This window comes from Eubalaena glacialis, chromosome 13 (assembly GCF_028564815.1).
Source record: "Eubalaena glacialis isolate mEubGla1 chromosome 13, mEubGla1.1.hap2.+ XY, whole genome shotgun sequence".
Taxonomy (NCBI): Eukaryota; Metazoa; Chordata; class Mammalia; order Artiodactyla; family Balaenidae; genus Eubalaena; species Eubalaena glacialis.
The window spans coordinates 38404355-38430625 of NC_083728.1; the positions used below are offsets into that span (position 1 = coordinate 38404355).

The 26271-nt window shown below is 44.5% G+C and overlaps 1 protein-coding gene across 2 annotated transcripts in view; it reads left to right on the forward strand.

Moving 5' to 3' along the window:
• The window catches only part of CDS2 (CDP-diacylglycerol synthase 2), a 62727-nt gene that overhangs the window by 28684 nt on the left and 7772 nt on the right, over nucleotides 1–26271 (forward strand). The window contains exons 1-12 of one of the 2 annotated variants that reach the window (XM_061208766.1): nucleotides 12781–12904; nucleotides 13374–13510; nucleotides 14798–14894; nucleotides 15649–15746; nucleotides 17831–17970; nucleotides 19643–19701; nucleotides 20332–20414; nucleotides 22374–22461; nucleotides 22971–23039; nucleotides 23930–24082; nucleotides 25585–25704; nucleotides 26142–26245. In XM_061208766.1, coding sequence (XP_061064749.1) covers nucleotides 12806–12904; nucleotides 13374–13510; nucleotides 14798–14894; nucleotides 15649–15746; nucleotides 17831–17970; nucleotides 19643–19701; nucleotides 20332–20414; nucleotides 22374–22461; nucleotides 22971–23039; nucleotides 23930–24082; nucleotides 25585–25704; nucleotides 26142–26245 — 1247 coding nt within the window. In that variant the 5' untranslated portion in view covers nucleotides 12781–12805. Of the gene's footprint in view, nucleotides 1–12780; nucleotides 12905–13373; nucleotides 13511–14797; nucleotides 14895–15648; nucleotides 15747–17830; nucleotides 17971–19642; nucleotides 19702–20331; nucleotides 20415–22373; nucleotides 22462–22970; nucleotides 23040–23929; nucleotides 24083–25584; nucleotides 25705–26141; nucleotides 26246–26271 lie in introns of those variants that run through there. The other variant, XM_061208767.1, reaches the window with a different exon arrangement.

The following is a 26271-nucleotide window of genomic DNA, read 5'->3' on the forward strand; positions in this document are numbered from 1 at the left end:
TGCAAGAAGCTTCTCAAACTTGATTAAAAGGGAAAAAGGGCTCTATTAGCTCATGTAATTTAAAGACCAAGGAGGTTCTAGCTCAGGCCTAGTTTAATCTAGTGCCTGAATGTCATCAAGCCCCGGTCTCCCTCCATCTCTTGGCTCTCCTTCACGTTGGCTTCATTTCTAGGTTTCACATGGTTACAGGATTTTCCAGCAGGTGGAAGGTCCCGTTGACAAGGTTATGCCTTCTTCTTGGGGGCTCCAGAAGAAGTACAAGGAATTGCTATGATTGGGTCATGTGTTTACCTCTGACCCAGTGGTTGTGGTCTAGGTAGCACAGTGCTCTAATTAGTTATAAATTACCTGCTTACACCGGGTGGGGGTGGAGAGAGGATTACCCCAAAACAAAATTAAAGAATTGTTATCACAAAAGGGAGAACCAAAGCTGGGTATTAAAACACTACATGTGCAGTATACCAGGATTGATCCAAGCCCAGCAGTATCACCAAAGATCCAGTCCGAGAGGCAATAGATTGATAACTGATACATATGTCAACTGTTTTCAAGCTTTATGTAGTTAAAACCCCATATAGACATAATTTTGCATTCTGCCTTTTTCGTGTTGCTGCATGGTGTTTATAGTTGTCTTGTTAATAGCTGCACAGAAAGTTGGTTTACCATAATTTACCTGCTAATTTTCCTTGGTTAGGGACATAAAACCTGTTTCTGCTTTATCAGTGCAGTGATGCATGTTCATTTCTCAGTGGTCCCCAGGCTCAGCCTCTCTGGTTTCTTCATCTATTTCTATTACAGTCTTGTTCCTTTTGTATCTCCTTACTGTTTTAACCTCTGTACTGGACATATTTGCCCCTAGGTAAGGTCTGACCAACGCTAAGTAGAGCAGGACCATGCCTGTGTTAATACAACCTAAGGTTTTTTTTTTGTTTTTTTTTTTAAATTCAACTGAGTAAAATTTGAAGATCTTATTGGCTTTACTCAATGATCATGAATCAGGCAGCATCCAGTGTAGCAGACAGAAATGAGCTCCCAGAACAGTACAGAATGAAAGACTTTTATAGGCAGGAGAGAGTGGGAACAAGGGACTTAACACTAGGCAAAAAAGTAGATTAGTTACTGCAAAGTTACTTTTCTTTAGGAGATGGCAGGTATCTGTCAGGCACATTACCCAAAATAGTGCTGATTAGGTAACTCCTGATTGACTGGTTTAAGATTCCAGTTCTAGGAGAGCCAAAGCTGTAGGTTAAGTCTCGGTTTGGTGATGGGAACTTAGCATAAGTGACTGCATTTTGGGCCTGTTGTCTTGTTTTGAACCGATTGGATCAGTTTTTGCTTTTGTTTGTTTTTGTTATTCAAACTAATCTGTGATTGCCAACCAAAGTCCTTAAGTCTTCGGGTGTATATGTTACTGTTAAGCTATATCTCCCTCAATTCGTGCTTCTGAACTGGTGGTTGACGTCTTCTGTTAATTGCTGTCTAATTTTATATTTGTATAATTGGCCCATCTTTCTAGCACATTGATATTTTTAAGTGTTTGTCTATCTTTCTGAGCTTTGTGTCGCCTGCATGTTTTATCAGTCTGCCATCAGTGGTTTCACCTAAGTCATTGATGACAGAGGTGACTAGGAAGCAAAACAGGACTTGGGTGTGCAGTGTGATTACAGCTATTATCCCCCCAAAAACATGTATACGTAGAAAAACACTAGCATGAAATACATCAGAACGTTAATTATTCTGGATAATTTGGAGGTTCTAAAGATGCATATCCCAGTTATCTTTAAGGAATATGTATTACTTTAGGAAAAATGTTTATCAAGACCAGATACGGGTTGAAGCGGTATGCATTCCCTAGTGCCTTCAAATTTATTGATAATAAATTTCAGGCATTGGTAAGTGCTATAAAGAAAAGAAAGCATTCTAAGGAGATAGAGAATGATGGAGGTGGAGTTGGGCCATTCTTTTAAGTAGGGTGGTCAGAAAAGCCCTCTTTGAGGAGGGACTATCTGAATGGAGACTGAGTGAGGTGGCTAGTTGAGCAGTGAGAACATTCCAGAGTCAGGGTGAAGGCTCTGAGTCAGGAGTTAGCTCAGTGTATTGAGAGACAGCAGAAAGGCCACTGTGACTGTGGGTCCATCGTCCCTGGAGATCACTGGTGCAGGGAAGGGCTAGGAGAGGTAGGTTGGGATCTGGTAAGTTAAGCTAAGGTAGTGAGCGGTCATTAAAGGGGTTTTAAATGGGGGAGATGCATGCACTGGTAGGTATTTTAGGAAGATCATTGGCTATTTGTGAGGAGAGTGGAGGGTGGAAGGAGCAATTAGGAGACTGTTGCAGGTGAGAGATAATGGGGGCTGGGATGAGCCTAGTGACCGAGGAGATGGAAAGGATATGTTCGATATATATTTTGGCTGTAGAACCAACAGAACTTGAATTGTTTTTCAGTTGCAGATAATAAATCATGCAGATCATGCAATTCATTGGCTTAAGCCATTCTTGGTCCTCACTCCACTGTGGCTTTCAGGTGTTGGCATCATCCGAAGACTCCCATGAAGATGCAGGCTAGTGCCGGTAGCACCTGGGGCTCTGCCTCTCCACCTGTTCCCCTTTTCCTCAGGCTGGTGGGGGAAAGAGAGCGCAAGTGCCTCTCCCCACAGTCATCTAACTGATTCTAGAGTTCTAATTTGATTATACTAATCTTAGGCCAAGTGCCTACTCCAGGACCGTCATGGTCCCCATTGGGTTATGCTGGGGTTAAATGCCTGTTCATGAACCTGTCGCTGTGGAAAAGAGCATGGGATTAAAATGATTGTTTTGCACAGGCTACTACACACCATGCAAGGGGAGTAGAATGGATTTTAGGAGGGAGTCAGCTGCAGTGTCCAGTACCTGGGGAAAGATGAGGAGAGAGGAATTAAGCATGACTCCTGGGTTTCTGGCTTAGGCAGGATATAGATTATGGTGCCATCAACTGGCTAGCTAGGCACTTGAGGATCAACAGTTTCATGGGTAATGTCAGTAGTTCTGTTCAGATACGTTTGAGATGCCTGTGAGAACTTTTTAGTGGAGATGTCAGTAAGTAGTTGGAAATATAGCAGTTGGGTCTGGCGCTGGAGGAGAGGTTGGGGTTGGTGATAACAATCATCAGAGTTGTTGGCGTGGTATTGGTAATTAAAGCCAAGGGGCTGGATGGTAATACTTAAGGGAGAGAGTGTAGTGGGTCCAGAATTGAGCCCAGGGCCAGATCAACATTTAGAGGACAGGTAGAGGGAAAATAGCACAGGAGACTGAGAGCAGCCAGTCAGGTAGAATGAGAACCTGGAAAGTATGTATCGTGGAAGCTGAGAGAAGAATATTGAAGTGGTCAACTAGATCTAATATTGCCAAGAGGTGAAGAAGACCTGCATAAGATGAAGACTGGAACGTCCATTCGATTTGGCATCTTTGAGGTTGTTTTATTTACTTCATGTGTTAGAAATTTTAGATTCATTTTAGTCCCCAGAGCCTGGGACATCACACTTGAGGGCACATTGGTTTTTCTCTGCTGAGGTACTGGATATCTGAAAGTCATATGCAGTTGAGCTGACCAGGAACTCTTTTTTTTAACCTTTGTATTAAAGGAACTTTTCAAAGACAAAAGACAATAGTTTAATCAATTTCTTTGTACCCATTGTACAGAAGGGGCGCGATAAACACACTTTTCCTGTTAATGATTGGTTTTCGAAAGATGATCTGGTGTCCCAGCAACCTTCAAAGGTGGTCTCTGTGGCTTTGCACAGTTATCATTATGAACTCAGATTTTCATATTTTTGTGTTTAAATCACTTTTGGTTTATTATTTATTTTAATGCTCAAATTGTCCCATCTTTGATCATTAGGAGTATTATATTTCTTTTTTTTTTTTTAACACACACACACTGTATTTTATTTTTACAAGAGATAAATAGACTGACACCAAGCATTGTAAATGGATGACCACAACAAAAGCAACAATGATTGCAATTACCAAACATGAAACACACTCATGCTATGTCATAATATTGACATTCAGTCCAGTAATCCTCCACTGTAACAGCTCCTTTACTTTGCAGTGAAAATTGATTTGTATATTCTTTGCCTCTGAGTCCTTGTGGGATTTTTTTTTTTTAATTCAAACAGAAAATCACAAAAATTATAATCACCCTCATCAGTTCACTCAGTCCCATGTAATTAATTTTTTTTTATCTTGATCTTTTTTTTTATCTTGATCTTTTGTTAGCACTTTTATGAGTTCATCAGTTTTTCATTAGAGTTCTGAAAATGCTTATTCATTCAGTTCAGCAGTACAGTTAGTTACCAGAAACCTGTACTTGTCAGAGTCTTTTCCATGAATTCCTTGAAGATGAAACCCTTTTATAGGAACATATTTGCAAAAGCATCACAGTACACCCAGAACTGTCTGTAAATGACAAAAGGAGTATTATATTTCTAAAACGGCTTTCTCATTTTCCTATTTCATCTTTTCCCAGGGATCTTAGTGGTTTATCAAAAACTATTTTGCATTGTTGCTCTCATAATTTCTTCTACAACTAATATGGAAATTTTGGGTTGAGAACACTGTTAATTTCTTGTTCCTCAATATATTTGATTGGCACTTGTTTCTATGACTGTTGGCTGTGAATCAGGAATAGTGACACTAAAAAAAAGTGACACTATACTATTCCAATACTGTAAACAGCTCAGGGTGCTTGCCCACCCACAGGGGCAGGGGAGCTTGAGGCATGAGCTACTGGGGACATTAGCTCTCATGTCCACTTACCTTGTCTAGTAATCTTTGTAGTAAGAACTGTTGGAGATGCATGACACTGAGGCAGGTACTGGATGTCGGTTTATGGTTTAGGGGTTCATCAGATGTGGAATCCAGCAGTTGGTCCTGGTTTCATTTTCTGGCTGAGGCCTAGGGAGTACACTTGAGCCCAATTTTGAGATTGCAAATATATTTTTCTTTCCCATTGTATTAGATCTTTTGGTAATATCTGATAAACTTTCTTCTTTGCAAGAGCCTTATTCTAATAAAGAGGAAACTTTAAAAAAATTACTTTCTCCCCCAGGATGGACTCATTTTTTCTTAAATACTAATAGAGATGCCTGACTAGGTAACTGATGATAAGAGGACCTATTGGACTCCAGCAGGGCTTCTAATTTTTGGTGTCTTGCTTTGACTCTGGAGGACAGTGGAAAACAAGTGGTATCATTAGAACAGAACTGTGGGCAGAGCCTCCCAGGAGACAGAGGTGATTTTTCCAGCTCTGGTAGTCTCTATCCTGAATTAAGTAATGTCTTTTGATGATGATTGGTACTAGGTTAGAGTTGTATGCTTGTTCTTTTAGTAAACAAATACATTTACTCCAGAGGGAGGCTTTAATGGGGGGAGGTAGGAGAGTGTTGGGAGAAAGAACAAACAGGAATTATCCTATGTCATCCAAACTCTTGGTTTAATGTATGAGAGAGCAGTTTTGAGGAGGTTGGGACCTAATCCAGCAGTGTCTGTCTGAATTAGAAAACCTTGTATTCAAGCAGCCTGCTTCTTCCTTTTCTGAACTCCTTCTCAGACATACCTCTATCACAAATCCTGTGTTTCTTTGAGTCCCCTCTATCACTTATGTATTTGGCCACAAATGACAGAAAACCCAGAATATCAGTGGCTTACCAAGATAGAAGTGCCCTTCTTTCTCATGTAATAAGCAGTCCAGGACCCATACCACTTTTGTCGTGCTACATAGTTGTCCTTGATGGTCTCCTCCTTTTATCTTGTTGCTTAGTCATTGGTAATAGGTGGCTTTCACATCATGGGCCAAGATGGTTGCCGGAGCTCCAACTAGCCTTTCCACGTTCCAGTCAGCATGAAGGAAAAATGGTAGAATTGCACATAGCGCTTCTGCTAACATCTCATTGACCAGAATTGGAAAATGCAGTCTTGGTTCTAAGCCCAGCTAAAAATCAGGGCTTCTGTTCTAAGAAAGAAGAGGAGATGAACAGTGGGACAGTGGGTTGCAACCCTATAATGCCTCATATAGTGCTTTTAGGAGCGTGGAAAATGTTGAATTGCTGTATGTCGCTCGGCTGTCTGCCAATCTAGTAAACCCTGGGTCCTGTCCGAATGATTGGCTGTGGCTGCTTAGGCAGATGTGGTGAGACTTACTGTCTTCTCTGTAGGCACCATGCCAGATGTAGGGGGTACTGTGGTGAGGAAGTCAACATTTCCCCCTTGCCCCCACCCAGGTTGTGGTATACAGGAGGAGACCATACAGTGTGGGGTGCATTCTTGAGGGAGGATGGGGGCCACTGGGACACATGGCAGCTGGGGAAGGTTTGGAGAGAAAGGGATCTCTTAGCAGAGATGTGAAGTAAATTATAATTGGCCAGAAGAGAGATGAGTTTCTGAAGAGGGTGATTTGCAGAGACTGTTCTAGGTAGGAACAGAATGAGCAAAAGGCCTAAGGTAAGAAAGTACAGCCTGTTCTAGGAACTGACTGTAGTTCAGAATGGCTGAGAGAGACGAGGCTGGAAGGGTATACAAGACCATGATCCCAAAGGGGCTTGTAGACCATTAAAAAAAAGTTTAGATCTGTCCTGTAGTTTAGTCTATCCTTTAGACTGCTAGAGGTGGAAAAATCACCTCAGTTTAGCCCAGAGAGCTCCAGGAGGAGTATTGCACAGGGAGTTGACGTGGTCAAATTTTCCTTCTGGAAGGTCCTTCTTGGTGCAGTGTGAAGAGTAGAGTGGAGGTAGGAATAGACTAAGGCCGGAGATGAGGTGGCTGGTTGGGCTGTCACAGTTATCCAGGGGGGACAATGTTGGCTTGAGTTAAGGGAGGTCTAGAGGCAAGGGGAATGAGTAGATGGAGCTAAAAGCTGTTTTGGAGATTGTGATCCCAGACCTGGTGATAGGAGCCAAGGCAGGAAACACCAAGGATGATGGCCACCTTTCTCACTTGCCAATTCAGGGGAAAGGGAATGAATTTGGTTTTGAACACACAGAAAATTTTAGGTGTCTGTGGGACATCCAAGGTGGGGACATCCAGTATGTTTGGATGTGTGGGTCTGAAGCTCAAGAAGAGGCAGTTAGAGGCATCAGAGTGAATGAGATTCCTCAGGGAGAGTGGGCAGTAGATTCGGAGGAGTGCCCAGCACAGAACCTCGTGGAGTCCCTCAATTAAGGGACAGGCTGAAGAAGAGGGAGCTGCCAAGGAGGAGCTGGCTAAAGAAGGCCTGGCTAGAGAGGCAGGTGGGAAACCAGGAGGATGTGCTGCTTGGAAGCCCAAGGAAGAGTGTTTCTCGATAATAGCATCAAAAGCCGCTGCAAGGCTGTGCCGGTGGTGGAGGACTGCGAATGCCCGGGGATGAAGGTGGCTTGGTGTGGCTTGAGGAATGAAGGTCAGTTGAGGGAGGAATGAAAGCCAGTCAAGGGTGAAGGTCTGTCAAGGGAGGGGGATGGGGTGTTCAAAGCTCTTCCCAAAGGTTCATCTGTGAAGTGGGGAAGAGGGTGCTTTCCTTGGATGAGCCTGTCTAAATGATGTAAATGAGGGCCAGGGGTGAGGGGGAGGCGGGAGGACAGAGGGGAGGGAGGGGAGATCAGTGGAGCAAGGTCTCCGAGGAGGGGGAGGAAGGGGGATGGCAGCACGTGGGAGGCTCCCAGTGCTGGTGTCCTGGGGACAGTTGTCCTCCCACAGGAGCCCTATCTGGGCCCAAGACTGGCAGTGGTGTGTTCTCTGCAAAGACCCCTGTGGCTCATTGTAAATAGTATTGTCTGTGGGTGAAACGGTTCAGAGCCAGTTAGGTTTTAACAAGCTGAACCTCCCGCATGTGTGTCTTTCCTTGTCCTCTGGAGAGCTCTTTGGTGTGGAGGTACTTTAAGGAAGCAGTCCATCTGGAGTAGTTGAATGCATTTTCTGTGGATCCACATTACTGATATGAGGCTTTTGAAGGCAGGATATGGCCATGCCAGGGATGATTCTAAACTTTCAGAGCCAGGCTCTTCCCCTTTGATCCTTTGTTCAGACAATTGAACTTGTCAAATGAGGTTAGCATTAGAAAAAGCTAGAAATATTTTCTTTGCTGTTCCAAACACTAAACACACACACACACACACACACACACACACTTTTCTTTTCCCCCAATAGGAACTCAGATGAAAGCCTACTTGGCTTTTTCAGTAAGAAGGACACATAGGTCCCTTACACTTATATTAAGGATAAACCTGTCTCTGGTAATTTCTTTCCTTACAAGTGGGGGAGTCAATTTTCCTGGCAACTGGCCACAGGGCTTGTTTAAGAAGATGACAGGCATGATACTTTGTGGAAAGGATAGGCTCAGCCTGATGATTTTCCTCCAGGACAAGGTTTGTAATTTGCATCTAAAGCAGTACAAAAAATAGTTTATGTAAGCTGTGAAGTCACTCAGTAAATGAAACTTAGGAGTTTTAATGCAGCTTAGTATTCTCTAAACTGCTTGGGTTCTCTTTAGGGTTTTCTAAGTAGATTATAACTGAAAATGAGTCCTACGGATGCTGTTCCGGACCAAGCCAGGTCCCTTCTCAGGCCAGGAAGCCAGACCTTGACCACAGGGACCTCCCCTCTCCCCACCATTACTGCTCCTTCTGGCCCTCCCTCGCTGCCTTCTCTTGCTTGTGTTGAAGGAAGCCTTCTGTGCTGTTTTGAGCCCTAGTTCATTGGTGTCTGGGCAGCTGTAGGAGGTTGAGGGACCCTGGAAGGCTGGTAGGGGAAGTCTTTCAGGCATGAGTTTCTCTAAGAATGTTGACAGGTCTTACCTGAGCCCTTGGTACCCAAGACTCTCCATGTGTCCCTCACCTGAAGTGCTTCTGCCTTTCCCTGTAGAGTCTTAGTGAACCAGAAGGAAGGAGGCCTCAGAGAGAACTTTTTTTTTTCCTTTTAAAGCAATGCTCTTGTTTCCTGTTTACACCAGCACCACAACCCCCTTGAGAAATGGCCGCTGGACTGTGGGAGGATGGGTGGTGATTGAGAGAGAATCTGAGAGACAGGGTCTGCCCCACTCAGCCTCTGATCTGGGCCCTTAGGTTGAAAAGAAAGAAAGGAAGGAGGAGGGGATGCCTGGGAGCCGTGCTGATACAGTTTGAAGCAGCAAGGCAGCCTTTCCCCGCCACTGTGTTCTGGCCCCAGAGCTACTGAGCTGAGTCCTCAGACCCACACCAGTCAGCAGGGAGAGGGGATGAGAGTGGGCACTAGTCTGGCCCTGCTGCAAGTGCCACACGAACTGGAAATCCAAGTGGGTTCTGTCATATGCTCAGTGCAAACAGACACTTTGGTCCATGGTAGGTTAAGTAGAATTAATTAGCTCATTAGTCCAACAAATCTTCGGGTGCCTGCTATGTTCCAGGCACTGCCCAGTGCAGTGGGAATCAAGAAGACCACAGTCACTGACACACCACCGTGTCCAACATGTATGTGATGCTTTTACCATGTGCCCCAGCTTGCACAGACTCACTCAGTTATATACCTGTGCTGATAGGTCCCTTATAAAGCATGCACAGGAAAGGAAAGCTGAATGAGCTAAATAGAAATAAGTCCTAATATTCCCTCCCACACCTCAGTGGACTGTGCTATACACATCCCACGTCAGGGAGCACAGCCGTGTACTGCTGCCTGTGTCTCAGACCTCCACCTTTCATGGGAGCTTTGAGAAGTGGATCATTTTTGAGTTGGGGCCGCCTGTTGGATGAATGGAAAACAGGAAAGAGGAAGCAAAGCAGGCAGATGCTGAGCTCACAGAATTGATTAGCCCAGGGCCCCAGCAAAGCCTGATAACCACCATTCTTTCACCACTCTACCCTCCTTGGGAAGGGTGCCCAGGTTGCCTGGGGTAGGTGTTTAGGGTTCTTGGGCTCCTGTCCTGTGTGCCATGGTCAGCCTACTGCGGGGGGGGGTGGGTGTGAGTATGGGTGCAGCAGGTGCCTGTTGCTATTCAGTCCCTTTATAGTTTTAATAGACTTTCACTGATGTTGCATTTGATCATCCCAACAGCCGTCTGAGGTAGGGGGTCCTTTCCCCAGTGGTAAGACCAGAGACTGGAGACCTGTGCTGAGTGTCATGAGCACCAGGGCTGGGATTTGACTGGCTGCCGCCACCGCCTCCTGCAGAAAGTCTTCCTTGGCGTCTGCCTGTCTCACCATCCCCTGGTGGAGCAAACCAGTGAAGCGCTTGACATCTCTGACTCTTGGTCCTTCGTGTGCCACTTTCTCCTGGGTGAAAACTTGGGCTCCAGGTTTCTGCCTCCTTCTGGGCCCACTATGGAAGCTGCCGCCAGCATTCGCCTCCTCACTCGGGCATGAGCGGCCCGAGTGGAAGGCCCTGCCCGTGCATGGGGAGGAGCCAGAACACCGCAGGATTCCAGGTTCTCCAAGGTTTCTGTTCCTTGCCCCGCTTTCTCGACATCCACACCTGGAGCCCGGAGAGCTGGCCGACTTGCCCCACCCTGATCCATGTCTTCCCAGGCTGTGCTCTTCCCTCCCGCACAGGAATTTGCCCTTCTGCCTTTTTTGGCTCTGTTTCAGCTTGTGGGAGAGTGGCTGTCTGTGTAGGTGTTTGTCTCCTGCTCTGAGGAGACCTCCAGGTAAGGGCTCTGAGGATGCTTATCCAGGACCCTGGAGTGAGTTACTTGCTTACAGGCAGGTGACACCTGGAAAGTTAATCTCCTTCAGGCTTGTTTCTTTAGGGCGTTTACTTCATTTCTTAGTTGTTCATCCCAGGCCCCCTGATGTCTTGACAGTAACAACAGTCACAGCATCTTTGTAACATTTCTCTCTGTCCTTTTACTACTTTCTGCTTCAGGATACCTCTCTTCACTGCACTTCCTCCTAGCAAGGAAGGAGAGGAGTCGGATATGGCGATATCTGGGCTAATGTTCATAAAAGGGCCTGCAAAGTCCAGAGACTTAGTACCGAGCCGGAGCTCCCTGCCCCTCCCCTGCAGGGGCTCTGCCTGGCTTCCTTCCGGCCCTTCCTAGCCTGGGGAACCAGCAGCCTTTGTGAGTTTCCTTGACAACAGGATGGATAAGTTAAAAATAAACTGTGCTAGGGCTTGTGTGTGTGCACGCATGCATGCCTGTGTCCTCTCGCCTGCTGTGCTCACCTCAGTCCCTGTGGCTTCTAGATACTCCTGGATGACATCTGTGGGAAGCCTTGGTGGGGCTCTGGTACTTGCATTTTGAAGCCCCTTGGTTTAGGGGTCAGATCTAGATAATCCCATAGCATCGTTACCTCATATTCCTGATGGTAGCTGATGGGGAGAGGATGATAATGTTAACGTGAAGAATGAAAAGCTATTCCAAATGCCTCAGTCTTCACGCAGTCTCATCAGAGAGGGATAATCCCACATTATCCATGCATTTCAGAACCTTGTGGGGCAGTGGAATAGGACACAGCTCTGGGTGGGGGTTTGGTTAAATCTTTCTAGGGAACCCCTACCAGATAAGGAGGGTCCTTTCTGGGCTCCTTTTATTAGGTGAGGAAGCAGAGTACAACACTTGGGTGACTGTCCAGAGCCACTGGCTAAGCGTAGCGGAGGAAGGAGCACTGACCCCATCATCGGAAGTTGTGGCTTTTCCCCTCAGATCCTACGGATGAGGCCACCTCCATAAGTTCTTTTTTTTTTTAATTGAAGTATAGTTGATTTACAATGTAGTGTTAATTTCTGCTGTACAACAAAGTGCCTCCATAAGTTCTTTACCAAAGCCTGCTGTCTCTGTATCAGCAGTTCTGCAGTAGTTAAAGCCTCTGTTTTGTGGTGTTATCACAGTTGTAAGTTAATTTAGAAACAGCTGTCTCTATGAGGGCAGGGGCAGCTTTACCACACCTGGAATTAATTCCTCTCTTCCTCCCACCATCCTTCCATATATTTGTAAGTATTTTATGTAAGTATCTGTGTGCCAGGCATGAGGATATCCTGAGAAAAAGGTGTTATAATCCTTGTCTTTAGGGACCTTATGGTCAGTTGGGGCAGAAGACAATTATAAAATCTCCCACCAAGTCCCCGTTGTGGCCAGTGCTGAGTGGGAGGGAGAAGGTCTGATTGTAGGAGAGGGAAGGACTGAGGTAGAGCGTGGGGGGTTAGAGAAGGCTGGAGGAACAGGTTAGTGACACAAAGTACTTAAATCTGGAACATATTTAAAAAAACTCCTACAAATCAATAAAAAGGAAAGCAAGAAAACTCAATAGAAAACTGGCCAATGACTTGACAGACACTTCACAGAAGACGATATCCAAATGGCCGAGAAACATGTGAAAGGATCCTCAGTTTCATATATTTATTAGTCATCAGGGAAATTCAAATTGTCCAATTTGAAGAAAGATATAACTTTTTTTGTTTGCACATGTATGTAATGAAATCTTTGACACTTTGGTGAAACATCCTTTTGCCATTTTCAGTTTACTTTATTCTGAATCTCTTACTGAAGAATAAAATGGATTCCGAGATGCTTAAATAAAAGGAACTCTAGTGGGATGAACACACTGAAGTCAGAGACCTGGTTAGTAGGAGATTTGGGGCCAGCCATCGAATTTCTCAGAGCCCCTGTTTCTTCATTTGTAAACAGGGATCTTTCTGTCTTCCTTCCCTTCCTCCCAGAGCTGCTCAGATGTTCACAGGTGTGGGAGATGCTCTCAAAACTGTGGAGGGCTATTCAAATACTATGTAGTATTGTTACTCTGATTCCAAGTGATTTGATTTCTCCTGCCCCTCTTCTCACAGCAGCTATTCTAAATTCTCCTAAGAAATAAAAGCTCTGAGTAGAAGGATGGTCCCTAGGATGCAGAGCAGCCTGCTCCATGGTACTTTGGATGGAGAACCTGTTGTTGGCATGGCTCTGGTCCCTCCACACAGGCTGGGGAGCAGGGTGAGTTCCTGCGAGCATTTCCTTATGTGGCTGGGGCCTGGTGGCAACTCTGTGAGTGACATCGAAGTGTCTGCTGATGCCCAGGCCTGGTGGCAGGGAGAGGGCAGTGGTGCACACCAGTCCTGGTGAAGCAGTGACTTGAGTTAGTGGTCCCATAGGGCTTCCACACTGAGTGGGGCTAGCCTCCTTATGGGGTGTTCTTGTGAAGTCTGGAAGTAACACCATGGACTTTGGGGAGCCCTGTTGCGGGGGGCAATAGCCTGAATACCCAGCTTTCCCTGAGAGAGCCCAGCCTGTCTTGGTGGTTCTGAGAGTCCATAGCTTGTGGCAGAGCAGGGGCGGCTCCCTGTGTGACTTAGGTGTTGATGGAGAGGGGTTTTCAAAGGTGGATGGGTCTTTTTGGATGTGTACACCCAGTATCCTACTCAGCTCTTGTGACCTTTTCCTCTTCTGTTTTTCTGCTATGTAGGAGTCGGAGGCAGAAGCAAAGGCAGATGGAGAGACTGCATCGGACAGTGAGAGCCGAGTGGAAGCTGTCACCCTACCAACCTCTGTAGACGATACCCCAGAGGTCCTCAACAGGGCCCTTTCCAACTTGTCTTCAAGGTAGCTTGGCTTAATGATGCAACTGCTTGCTGGGGGCTTGCACTGTCTCCAAGTGCCATGGAAGACCCAAAGCCCTTAGAGAGCCCACAGTCTTGTAGCAGGAGCCCACATCTTATTAGAGTGTGAGGTGCAGGCCTGCGCACTTTGATTGGCCACAGTCTCCCCTGCCTTTGCCTAGGGCTGCATTGAGTGTCATCTAGTGCTTAACAGTGACTACGAGCGCCGCCTGGGTGGATCTGGCCTTGAAGGGTGCTCTAGGCTGTCTGGGAGGTGCTGTCCAAGGAGGAGGAACGTGTGGATATGGGGGTGGTCACTGACACAGCACATGAGGATGAATGATCCTTGGGGTTTGTGACTAATGGGCAGCTTGCTTTACACTGAGGAGCCCAAGTTTCTAGTTAAGAGTTCAGTTTTCCCTCTCTCACACACATACATTGTGGACATTCCTTGAATTTTCCTATAAGAATTGAGAAACATCTCAATTTGGGTGAATTCAGGGTTAAAATTTTGTTCCCTTGAGATTCTGGTCCTTCCGATACCAGCTGCGTGGGCAGATTAAAAAGGCAAACTATAAGACCCCAGAACATTATCTGAGAGTGTTCTTGGGCATGCCTCCCACACATTTGTCCCTTTGAAAGGCTGTATTGTGCAGTGGTTAAGGGCATGGGTTCTGGAGCCAGACAGACTCCCAGGATTCAAATCTCAGCTTAAGCACTTCACAGGTGTATGAACTGTGCGTCCCTTTCTTCATCTGTTGTAAAAGCTAGTAGTGTTGAGGGTTGAATCAATTAATACATGTAAAGTCCTTATAGAAGTGCCAGGTACATACGTATGATAGCTATTATTACCACTGTGTTTGATACTGTTATCACCATAGCGATGCAGGGTCAGAGCAATGTAGGATTCTGCTGCAGGAAAAATGTTCATAGTTTTTTCCTCAGATAGAGAAGCCGATAGAAGCCACCCAAGTAGATACAGAAGTAGAGGGCATTGTTCCCTTGGGTCTTTTGTCTGATTCCTTCGTTAAGGCACAAGCTGGGTGTGTTTTCCTGTGGACCTTGGAGCCCTTGCTGAGTTTAGCGTGGATGATGTGATGGCTCTGGCAGCCCTGCTCCTCCCAGCATGTGGCTACTGGGCTACTGCCTCTGTCAAGGTGAAGGACATACTCCTGGAAAGGATTGACCTCAGGGCCCTCTCAACCCAGGAAGAACCATCCCCCTTGGGTTTGTGCCTTAGTTCTTTCTGGGCTCCTGACATGTTTTCTCCTTCCCCTCCTCTCTAACTTAGATGGAAGAACTGGTGGGTGAGAGGCATCTTGACTTTGGCCATGATTGCATTTTTCTTCATCATCATTTACCTGGGACCAATGGTTTTAATGATGATTGTAAGTGCCATTTATATGCTGTTTTATAGTTTTGCCTTCACTTTTCCCTGCAGGACTGATCATTTTACGTGCCAGGTGTTGGGTTGGTTCTGGGAATCACTTGGGGTCCAGGCTCTTCAGACCACATCTGCCTTAGAATAGCTGTGATTTCTCACCTTCCAGCAGCCAACTGGAGGGCCATTTGTGTGTGAATTAAAGATCACTTTAAAATTTGATTTTATTACTTCAGCTCTTTGATCAAACTGGGACCCTGGCTACGATTCTGTGTGACTCTTGGTTTTGTTTCTTGTTTTCCTGGAGTCTCCCGCCTAGGTTTAGGACTTTTTTGTTAAGAAATCCCAGTCCACAGTACTTTGCTGTTAGTCTTCCCACTGTTATGGACAGGGTCAAATGACTAACAGATGAGTGCTGAGCAGAGCAGTTGGGACTTTTCAAGTATGTATTTCTATTCAAAGTCAAGAATGGAAGATATTGAGTCCCGAGGAGGGGAGTGTTCTACAATAAAAAGTTAATTGAAGTTTCAGAAGCATATATTTATTGTGAGAAATTGCATCTACTCTGTGTGACTTAAAGGGCCTCACTGCCCTGTGGGGTGGTGTGAGAGAGAAAGGAGGAGAGCAGAATCACTGAAGGACTGACATTGTTCTTAAATATAGTGGTTTTTCTTGAAGGCCCTTGACCTGTTGGTTTCTGTTTCCAAAGATCATAAGAATTGGGGAGTTGACAAGTGTTCTAATTATTTTGTGTCCTGCAGGTGATGTGTGTTCAGATTAAGTGTTTCCATGAGATTATCACTATTGGCTACAATGTCTACCACTCCTATGACCTGCCCTGGTTCAGAACCCTCAGCTGGTAAGCTCTTTAGCCCCACAGAAACCCTTAACAGATTTGGACGAGTGTTTTGTGGTAGGTATTTACAGTCATGGTGGGAGGGAGGCCGTGATGGCCATGGACCTTCACAGCGCCTTTGAGACCCAAGTATTGCATAGGCCGGACTGTATGGTTGGCCTGTGAGGAGCGTTTGAGTAGCTACCCGGAGTCTGGACTGTTCCTCAGAAGAAACCAGACCAGCTGCATCTGTGACCGTGTTTGCATCAGTATTTGGATTCCTTAGACTCTGCACAATGGCCCCCCCTTTTCTAGATCAGTACATTTTTCATGCTCTAGTATCTCAGCATCCCACAAGAGTCATCTGGGAGTTGTCAGTGCTGGTGTTGCTGTCTCTGGAACTTGACTTCCTCATCCTTAAAACAGATGGTTGAGACCTAGTTAGTGCTTTTCAAACTGTGGTTTTGGAGCCCTAGTTCCTCGGAGACTCCTTGGGCGCCAATGGACAGGAGTGAGACTGAGTGCAGGGGATCTGGGCTCCTTAGAGGAACTCTGCTTTCTCCTCCTAGGAAGGGGCTTGGCTTTTTTTTTTTTTTTTTTTTTTTTTGGCCACGCCACGCTGCATGCAAGATCTTAGTTCCCTGACCAGGGATTGAACCTGGGCCCTCGGCAGTGAGAGCACAGAGTCCTAACCGCTGGACCACCAGGGAATTCCGGGCTTGGCTATCTTGAAGCAAAAACAGGATCAAAACCTACAGTGCAGATGATGTCCGAGACCCCTTTCCCTTCTGAAACTCGCTGCTGTATTGACCACACTCTTCTCAGGTGGTGACATGTGAGCAGAGCACTGCGTAGTCCTGAGAAGACTTGGGGCAAATACAGACTCTTCTCACCCTGCTGTGCTGGGTCTCGGGCATTGACTTCATTACTTACCAGGCCGGAGAGTAGTGTTTTGGTCCCCAGCAATTTGGTTATGGCCAAGGGAGTTGATGTGCTCGGACTTGGCCTGGATACATCCTTTTGAGAGACGCTTCCTCGTCATCCAGCAGCACAAGCTGCCTCGCAGTCTCCACAGGGCCTGTGCTTGCCACCTGGGTTAAGATGTAGGTCTCTCGTGTGGGTCTTCTATAGCTGGAAAGCAATCTTATGAATTTTGTTAACATACTCAGGATGTCTGACCCCTGACTCTGGTCACTGTACAAAGGAAGTATTTTTCACATAACAGAAAACAAACCCAGTATCGGAGTTCTTGAACTTCCACAATTAAAAAAAAAAAAGAAAAAATGGAAGAGAGAAGCTCTCCCCTCTCTTCTCTGTCTGGATCCTTGTTGAGTGTTTAGGGTGGGGCTGCTTGTTCCCGTACTCAGAAACACCAGTGAGGCCGCAAAGGTATATGAGCCATGTCTTCTTCCTCCTCAGAGCTCCTTCCAGTAGAGGAGAGAGGTTATAAACAAATGAAGAGTCAGTGCTAGTGAAAGATTTGTGTGTCAAAGCCAGGCATCAGAGAGGAAGACAGTCTGAAGCATAATTAATTGCTTAGTGGAAGGAGCAAATACTTTGTACTATAGAAATAAATGCAGGGGAGGCAGATATCATGTTAGGTCATGCAAGGTTTTATGAAGAAAATGGTATTTGAGCAATGAGTGATAAACTGGGTAAGCGAAGAGCATATTCCAGGCAGGGAAAAGAAGGGAACCAAGCAGACAGGTGGCAAAGCCAGAGAAGTCCATTTTGATAGGTGTGCAAAGTTTGTGTCAGGAAGAGTGGAAGTAAGGCTGCGGAGGCAGAATGAGGTGCCTTTCAGAGGGTTGTCTTACGGTTTGAGTGTTAAGTTAGGCCTGGTAATGCTACAGAAGGGGCAAAAACTTGAGTCCCAAGTTTATGATAAATGGAGAGTGAATGAAAGCCACAAATTTCTAGATAAACGTCTCACCTGCAGTGTCACCAGAGAACAGGGAATGGTGGTCGTCTGCTTGTCCCTGTGTGAGCTGCCCCCGGGGTTCTCGGGGGTCAGGTGGACCTCTGGTCCTTGAGGCTTTCTAACAGCCTCGCTTTAAAGGAGGGGCCCACATGTGCTCCCCTTGGCAGTGACCTGTATTCTTTTACAGGTACTTCCTACTGTGTGTAAATTATTTCTTCTATGGCGAAACAGTGACAGATTACTTCTTCACTCTGGTCCAGAGAGAGGAACCTTTGCGGATTCTCAGTAAATACCACCGATTCATTTCCTTTACTCTCTATCTAACAGGTATGCATCAAGCAGCTCACCAGTTGTTGTGTATGTCTTGTTTTTGCATGTCTGCTGAGTTGGGGCATTTCTTGGTCAATGTAAGGTTTTGATGACATTAACTCTGACCACTTAGGGGAGCAGAGCTAAGGGTTCTGCCTTACGTGAGCTGTAGCAGCTCTTTACTAAGAGAAATGAGACCAAGGGGCTTGTGTGGTTGTGGAGGCTGAGTTTGTGCCACCTGTCCTTGTGTTCCAGCCTCTGTTGGAGGACTGCATAGCATGGTCGTGTCCTGACTGTCCTCTTGGCAGAGATTCTGCAGTGTGACTGAAACAAAAAACACCCAGGAACTTGTATATAAAAAGGGACATTGCATTGACATATACACTACTATATATAAAATAGATAACTAACAAGAACCTGCTGTATAGCACAGGGAACTCTATTCAGTACTCTGTAATGACCTATATGGGAATAGCATCTAAAAAAGAGTGGATATATGTATATGTATAACTGATTCACTTTGCTGTACAGCAGAAACTAACACACATTGTAAATCAACTATACTCCAATAAAAATTAATTTTAAGAAAAGGGACATTGCAATGTATTAGAAATTTTATTGATTGGGTTTAAAAAGACCTGTGACTTCAAAGGAGCCAGGAGCTTACTCTTTGAATCTCAGTTAGCTCTTCTGTAATCTAAAGCTAAAACAGGAGCATTACTGTGAGGATTTGATCAGATACATTGCAACTTGACAAACAGTGAAGTGCTCTGTCATGTACAGTAATGCTAGTAATGCGTTCTTCATAGTTACCCTCAAAGCCAGTTTGAGGCATATGAGAAATTTGTTCTGACCTAATAAGTTTCAGTCTTACCTGTTGTTCATCAGCTTGATAGCAATACTTGGCTCTGTGAATGACACCTGGCTATTAAAATATGAAGTCCACTTCCGAGAGGTCTGCTGTGTTGAGGATAGAGAGCATGCCTCAGAGCCTGGGTGCAGCCCCACAAAGGGAGGCCAGGGGTCTTGAATAGTGATGTGCTCTCTTCTGGGCAGGGCTGCTTTTGAGGGATCCAGCACACTTATGGGTAAAATCCCTTTTCTTCCTGGAGAGTTTGGTCATATGGGTCAGTAGGAGAGAGATGCAAGGATGGCCTTGGCCCCATACCAGGTGGATCCCCCTTCTGCCTGTTCTTTAGGACAGAGATTGGCAAACTTTTTCTTAAAAGGTCCAGATAATAAATATTATAGGCTTTGGGGCTGTAGGGTCTCTGTTGCAGCTCCTCAGTTCTGCCATTGTAGCACAAAAGGAACCCTGGACAATATGTAAACAAATAGGTATGGTTGTGTTCTAATAAAAGTTTGTTTATAAAAACAGGCAGCTGGCCTGACTGTTGTCGGCCCCTGCTCTAGGATCAAAACATTTCTATCTGGTGAACAGTGTCCTAAGTTGAGTGTAGTCTGCAAGATTTAAAAATATTGCCTTCCTTGAATTGTCTTGAAGGAGTCATGTTTTCCTTCTGACTGCTTATCTGGTTTTATTCCCTTGGGCTATGAATTTGTGCCCTGGTTAACTGCTGCCAGGAAATTAGCAAAGGACTGCTTAACACAGCTAAAGGAAATGACTAGGACAGAGATAAATGCAGAATGTGATTCATTTTGCCCTTTCTCCTCCTCTTCCTCAAACTAGGATTCTGCATGTTTGTGCTGAGTCTGGTCAAGAAGCATTATCGACTGCAGTTCTACATGGTAAGGGAAATATGTGCATCAGTGTCAAAATTCTTGGCATAAGTGAAATTCTGTGGAAACTCCACAGGCCTCTCTCATCCTTTCTGTGATAAATCAAAACCCTGGAATGCAGTCTGTTCTTATGCATCTGGAACCTAGAGGATGAAGGAGGCATCCCCAGTGAAGTTTGGTGGCTCTTTATCCACCCAGACCCAATCACTGTTACGTAATTTACACCCTAAGTAGTCTTTGCCCTCTGGACCTGAGGGTGGCCTCCAGGTAAGGCTCAAGGTGAAGCTTTAGGCGTTGCCCATAGATATCCTGCCTGCTATATCACTCCCTCAACCTAAAAACATCCCCTCTCTGAGTGTCCTAAGCACTCAATAAATACTAAGAAAATGAGAAGTACCCAGGCTTTTGGAGCATAGAAGGACTAACTAGTGGGCCATATGGGCCCTCCTTTTGATGGCAACCGTTGCTGGGGAACATAGTTCTTCCCAGAGGCCTGTTCTATACCTTTTTCACTTCCTGTAAGACAGGATATCTTTCCTACCTGTTTCTAAGCAATTTTCTATTTGGTATTAACGGTTATTTGAAGTTCCTTTCAAGCTAACCTGTTAGGTAAAGTTTATCCTTTATCTTCTTTTGCAGTTTGGCTGGACTCATGTAACATTACTGATTGTTGTAACCCAGTCACATCTTGTTATCCACAACCTGTTTGAAGGAATGATCTGGTGAGTGATGTTGGGCGGATTTTTCCTTTTATTTTGTGGGTGTTCTCGTATAGGTGGGCTGAGAAACCCTGATTGACTAAGACAGAGGTTCTCACCTGAGCTACATCAGAATCCCCTGCAGGCCTAGTTGCAACACAGGTTGCTGGGCCCCCCCACTCCTGAGTTTCTGCTTCAGTAGCTATGGGGTGAGGCCTGAGAACTTGAATTTCTAGTACATTCCCAGGTGATGCTGATGCTGCTGGTTGGGACCTACACTTTGAGAACCACTGTTCTAGACTAACAGGTGTAGGGATATTTAAAGAATCAAAGGCAATGCAACTATATGGCAACAAATTTGAAAATCTAGAAGAAAAAATCATGATTTCCTGACAAGAGGTCACCGAGTAAAAATCACGAAGAAGAAAACTTGAATAGATCAGTAACTATAAAAGAACTTTGAAACTTGCATAAGAATCCACACCTGGAAAAAATGACCAATGATAGCAGCTGAGTTTTATCCACCCCTTAATATTAAAGCTGATAAAAGCATAGGGAGGGAGAAACAAGAATGATAAACTGATTTCTTTTATGATTATAGATACACTATTCTAAATAAACTATTAGCGAATGGAATCTGGCAATGTATCAAAAGAATGATATACTTAGTAGATTTTATTCCACAAATGCAATGGTTTCAGCAGGAAATCTATCACCATTGATAGAAATCAGTAGGCTGACTGAAGAAGCTATGCTTTTAGTGAAAATGTGAAGGCATATCCTCGTGTATATGAGGTGCTAAAGTACTGTGATTAAGATCCCAAACTGTGCCTCTGTTTCCTGTTCTCAGGGTGAAGGCACAGTAATACCCACTGCCTGAGGAATAAATTAGTAAAAATATGTAAAGTGCTTAGAACAGAGACTAGCTCATCTAAATGTTCTCCTTAGGGCACTATTATGTTTAAAATAATGATAATGGCCGGAGGAGAGGTACTCTCCCTCTTTCAGAGTGTTGTTAAGTAATTCTAAAGAGGGGCTCATGCTAAGTTCTCATCTTTAGGGCTAGACATACCACTTGGTTCTAGAGTGAATCATATTAAAATCTCTAGTTATTGGTTTTTAGACTGAACCTTCAGGACTTAATTATAGGTGCAGAGCAGAGAATGTTGCTAGAAGCCTCAACAAAGTAAATACTATGGGTGGTTGGGTGGATACAGGTGCTCTAAATCCCTACCTTAACAAGCAGGAAGTCAGAAAATATTGCCTGTAGTTGAGGGGCTAGGATTTATGTATGTTATGTTAAACTGTAGTAGAGGAAATTTGAAAAAAGTGACTGTCAGAGAGCAGAAAGTGAGAAGAGAGAGATGGTAAAAGTTTGGAAACTGTCCCTTTTTTCGTGGTGGGGATGACCAGACCAGCAGAGGGAGGCAGAGAAGAAATCTGGCTATATGTACTTGGTCTTGCTCTCAGTGTAGTCCTGGGGAAAAGTTGGGCTCACTAGAGCTAGTAATAAACAGTAAAAAAAAAAAAAAAAAAAAAAAAAGTAAATTATGAAATAGATAATAAATGTATTACTTAGGATTATGGAGGTAACTACTAGAAGAAGAAAAGTCAGAAATGATTAAAAGTTATTTTGGAGAATGGAGATAGGGATAGGGGAAACAAGGACAACTTTTTATTTTTTCTTTTCTTTACACTTTAAATTTTTATATTACTTTATAATGAAAAAAGAACAAATGACATTTTATAGAATACCACCTCCATTTATTCAGTAGTCATTCAGTAAACATTTGAATGCTGCTATGTGCCGGGTACTAGGTATGGCTTATGTGGCATTTTATTTCTTTTAAACTTATTCCTTAATGGTTAATAAGTACTATATGGGTTATTCTGGTACTGAAATTTATGAATGGCATTGTTTTGTGGACTTCTGAGGTATTATCATCTTGGTAGCGTTGAGTCTTACTTTGGTTTATTTCCTAGGTTCATTGTCCCCATTTCTTGTGTGATCTGTAATGACATCATGGCCTATATGTTTGGCTTCTTCTTTGGTCGGACCCCACTCATCAAGGTAAGTGGATCACCCTAACACAGACCATCACCGTGAGGGGAGGGTGGTGCTTTCAATATGAGTAGATCAGCTTGGGAGACAGAAGAGATCTAGCTGGTGTGTACATCTTTATGTTATCCTGATGAAAGGCCAGTAATAAATTAGCTTCAAGAGAAAAGCCAGAGGAAGACTTGACAACTACTCATAGGAAAAAAAAGAGCTAATAGGGAAAATATTTTTATAGACGGCATAGGCACACTTTTGTGGCTTTGATCTGAATTTGAGTGTTATCATTTAATTAGTTTGCTGTTTTATAATATAATTAAATTATTTGGCCGATTGAAACAGAAAGGAAACTGAGGGCTATCAGGCAGGGAACAAGGAAACCAAGTATGGGGTATTTTAGAAGGTGAGGTGGTTTAATTGAATGAGTTTTTTTAATAGTAGAAAGACTTTTAACAGTTAATCCTTATTCCCAAAGCTAGAGTTATCAAAATGCCTTTTTTTAAGAACTTGCTCTCTGTCCACAGCTGTCCCCGAAGAAGACCTGGGAAGGCTTCATTGGGGGCTGCTTTGCTACTGTGGTATTTGGCCTTCTGGTAGGTGGTGCTCCCAGCTGGGTGGGGGATGGGCAGAGGCCTCCCACCCACCTTCAAAGCCCATCCACGGCTAGTGAGCATGTGTCTCCCGAGGCCAAGGACTCTGTCCTGCTGAATGGCAACCTTGCCCTGTAGCGGGGCATGAACATGGCATGGGCAGTGCCAGCTGTCCTTTATCTGCCAGTCTTTAAGCAGTAGAGGAGTGGGGGCCGTGCACACCTTGTACTCCTCTCAGGCTGAGGCCTGGCAACACTCAGGAGATGGCATTCTTGTCCAGACATTTGATATTTTGCCTGAGAGTAAGAGGTGAGGTGGGATATGCCATTCTAACCCAGATTTTCTCCTGTGGGTGCCTTGCCTGGAGAGGAATGATCTCCCAGCCCTTTCTAGAGCACCATTCGCTGCTTCTGACCCTCAGGCAAGTCTCTCCCCTTTTCAGAGTTGTCCAGCTGCCCTTCAGGGCTGACTCCCTACTTACTGCTCTTCAGCCTTCTCCCCTCCTGGTTGTCTCCCTCTCACTATACCGCTCCCCTCACCACCTGCCATTTTGAATTAAGGGATCCTGAGAAAAGTGGACTATCGCTCCTCCAAATGGGGTGAAACTTCTTGTAGTTCTTTGCCCAAATTCCCTCAGGTCTTTCCTGGGTTTATTCAGGGCCTGGTTGTTGGAATAAGTACATTGAGGCCTCAGTGGGCCATCAGCCTCTTTTTCATTTTTTTTTTTTTTCCAGATACAGGTAAAATACACATATGGTGAAATATGAACCTATGATTTAGTGCATAGCTTGCACTTAGGGTGCTAGGCACTGTGAGGGACTTGGCTGAACCAGGCGCGTGCTGCCCAGGCAAGATGGCTGGAACTTGTCTCCTTTGTCTGTTCTCGTCCTCAGCTGTCCTATGTGATGTCCGGGTACAGATGCTTTGTCTGCCCCGTGGAGTACAACAATGATACCAACAGCTTCACTGTGGACTGTGAGCCCTCGGACCTGTTTCGTCTGCAGGAGTACAACATTCCTGGGGTGATCCAGTCGGTCCTTGGCTGGGTATGTGCCACTCACATGGGGCGAATGATCCTTGGCTGGATAGTGACTACAAAGGGAGAGCCCCCTCTCCACCACTGCCTTCCCTGAAAAAGAACTAGCTTCCTCCCTCCCCCAAGCTTGTAAGCCCCAGGTTGGAGAATTGCTCAAGTCAGTTCAGGGTGAGGACAGGAGGAGACATTTCCTCCCACTTCAAATCATTAAGACCAGGGTTCTGAAAGTGTGCTTTTGGATCCTGGGGCACCCTGAGGTCCTCTCAGGGGGTCTGTACTTTCTTCGTAACATAATGAAGAAAGTTTCACTTTTTCACTTTGTTAACATTTGCCATGATGGTGCAAAAGCAGTGCTGGCACCTTAGCATGAGTGAAGGCAGTGGCACTAAACTGGACTGTCATTGAATTCATTATGCCACATACTCACAGGAAGACTCAGCCAGCTCACCTTAAGAGTGTCTTTGATGAAATAGTAAAATTATTAATTTTATTAAATCTTGACCCTTGAATACACACCTTTCTAATGCTCTAGTACCAAAATGGAAATTATACATAAAATGCTTCTGCTAAATGCTGCAGGACAGTGCTTACCTAAAGGAAGACTGCGTGTGCACCTGCTTGAGTTATGAGCTGAACTAGTGGCTTTTTTATGGGGACATAATTTTTACTTGAAAAGAACCGACAAACTATAATTTTTCAGATTTGGATTTTTGGCAGACATTTTTCTTGAAAAGGAACAAAGTGAGTCTGTCACTTCAAGAAAACAACTGACAGTAGTTGTTACCAACGATAAAATTTGGCTTTCAAGTACAAATTAGAGTTTTGGAAAATGTATACCTGCTACTGTAAGTTTGACAGCTTCTTAATACTTAAAGGCTTTTCTGAGGGATCTGTGGTGATTTTAACATATGACGTTTTGACATTTTATGGCAAAATTTGTCTACATTTGAAAGATTTGTGTAACTCAGTGAACCAGTATTTTTGAAATGGCCAGTGCATGGTGTTACACAGTCATGCACAGGTAAACGATCCATTCAAAGTGCAAGATAGACCAATGGATTTTAATGTAAGAGTACAAAACGGTCATTGATAGGCTTTCAGATTCCACATTGCACCAAATTTTTAGAAAACTACCGCTTAAGTTCTGGTGTAGTATCAGAGAATACCCATAATTATCTGAAAAGACAGTGCTAAAATACTCTTCCGTTCTTCAACAACGTATCCTTGTAGGGCTAGATTTTCTTCATATACTTCAACCAAAACATCATATTGCTGTAGACTGAATGCGTAATACCTTAATGTCCTCTATTAAGCGATATATTAGAGATTTACCAAAAACAAACAAAAACCCCCAAACCAGTCTTTTTCCTAAATTTTTTTGGGGTGGGGGGAGAGAAATAGTTTCATAAAGAGGTGGTTTTGTTGTTGTTGTTGTTTGTTTGTTTTTTAATGTTAACAAGTAATAAGCCTGGGCTTGCAGGCATCTCGACTGACTTCATTTATTCTTTTCAGAAAACAGTCCGGATGTACCCCTTCCAGATTCACAGCATTGCCCTCTCCACTTTTGCTTCACTCATTGGCCCCTTTGGAGGGTTCTTCGCTAGTGGATTCAAGCGAGCCTTTAAAATCAAAGTAGGAAAACCCTTTTCTGTTCCTCTCATTGTCTCCTAGCTGGGCCCCTTTTCACCCGTCTTCTGCCTTCCTCCTCCTGTCCCACCTCATCAGCCACCACCCCCTTCAAAATACCAAGCTATGAACCCTGATTATTAATGTGTGCTCTTCTTCACCCATGCATGGAATTTAAGTAGGTTAAAGGAAGATACATTGTTTCTAAGAAAATTCAGTGGTTGGATTTTCAGTACATTTGTTAATATATTCTTTCTTCAAAAGAAACATTTTGTAATTTAATAAGATTGTGTACTATTATAGCTTCAGCATTTGAATCAATACTTTTCACTTTCTGTTGCCCTCAGCTATTCAGTACAGTAGCTGGACATTGAGGTGGGACCATAAGCCAGGCTTTGACTTGGCTGAGGCCAGGCTCATCAATCCTTCCCCTCCTCTAACAGGACTTTGCCAATACCATTCCTGGCCATGGAGGCATCATGGATCGCTTTGACTGCCAGTATCTGATGGCCACCTTTGTCAATGTGTATATTGCCAGTTTTATCAGGTATAGTACCTTTCCATCTGAACCAA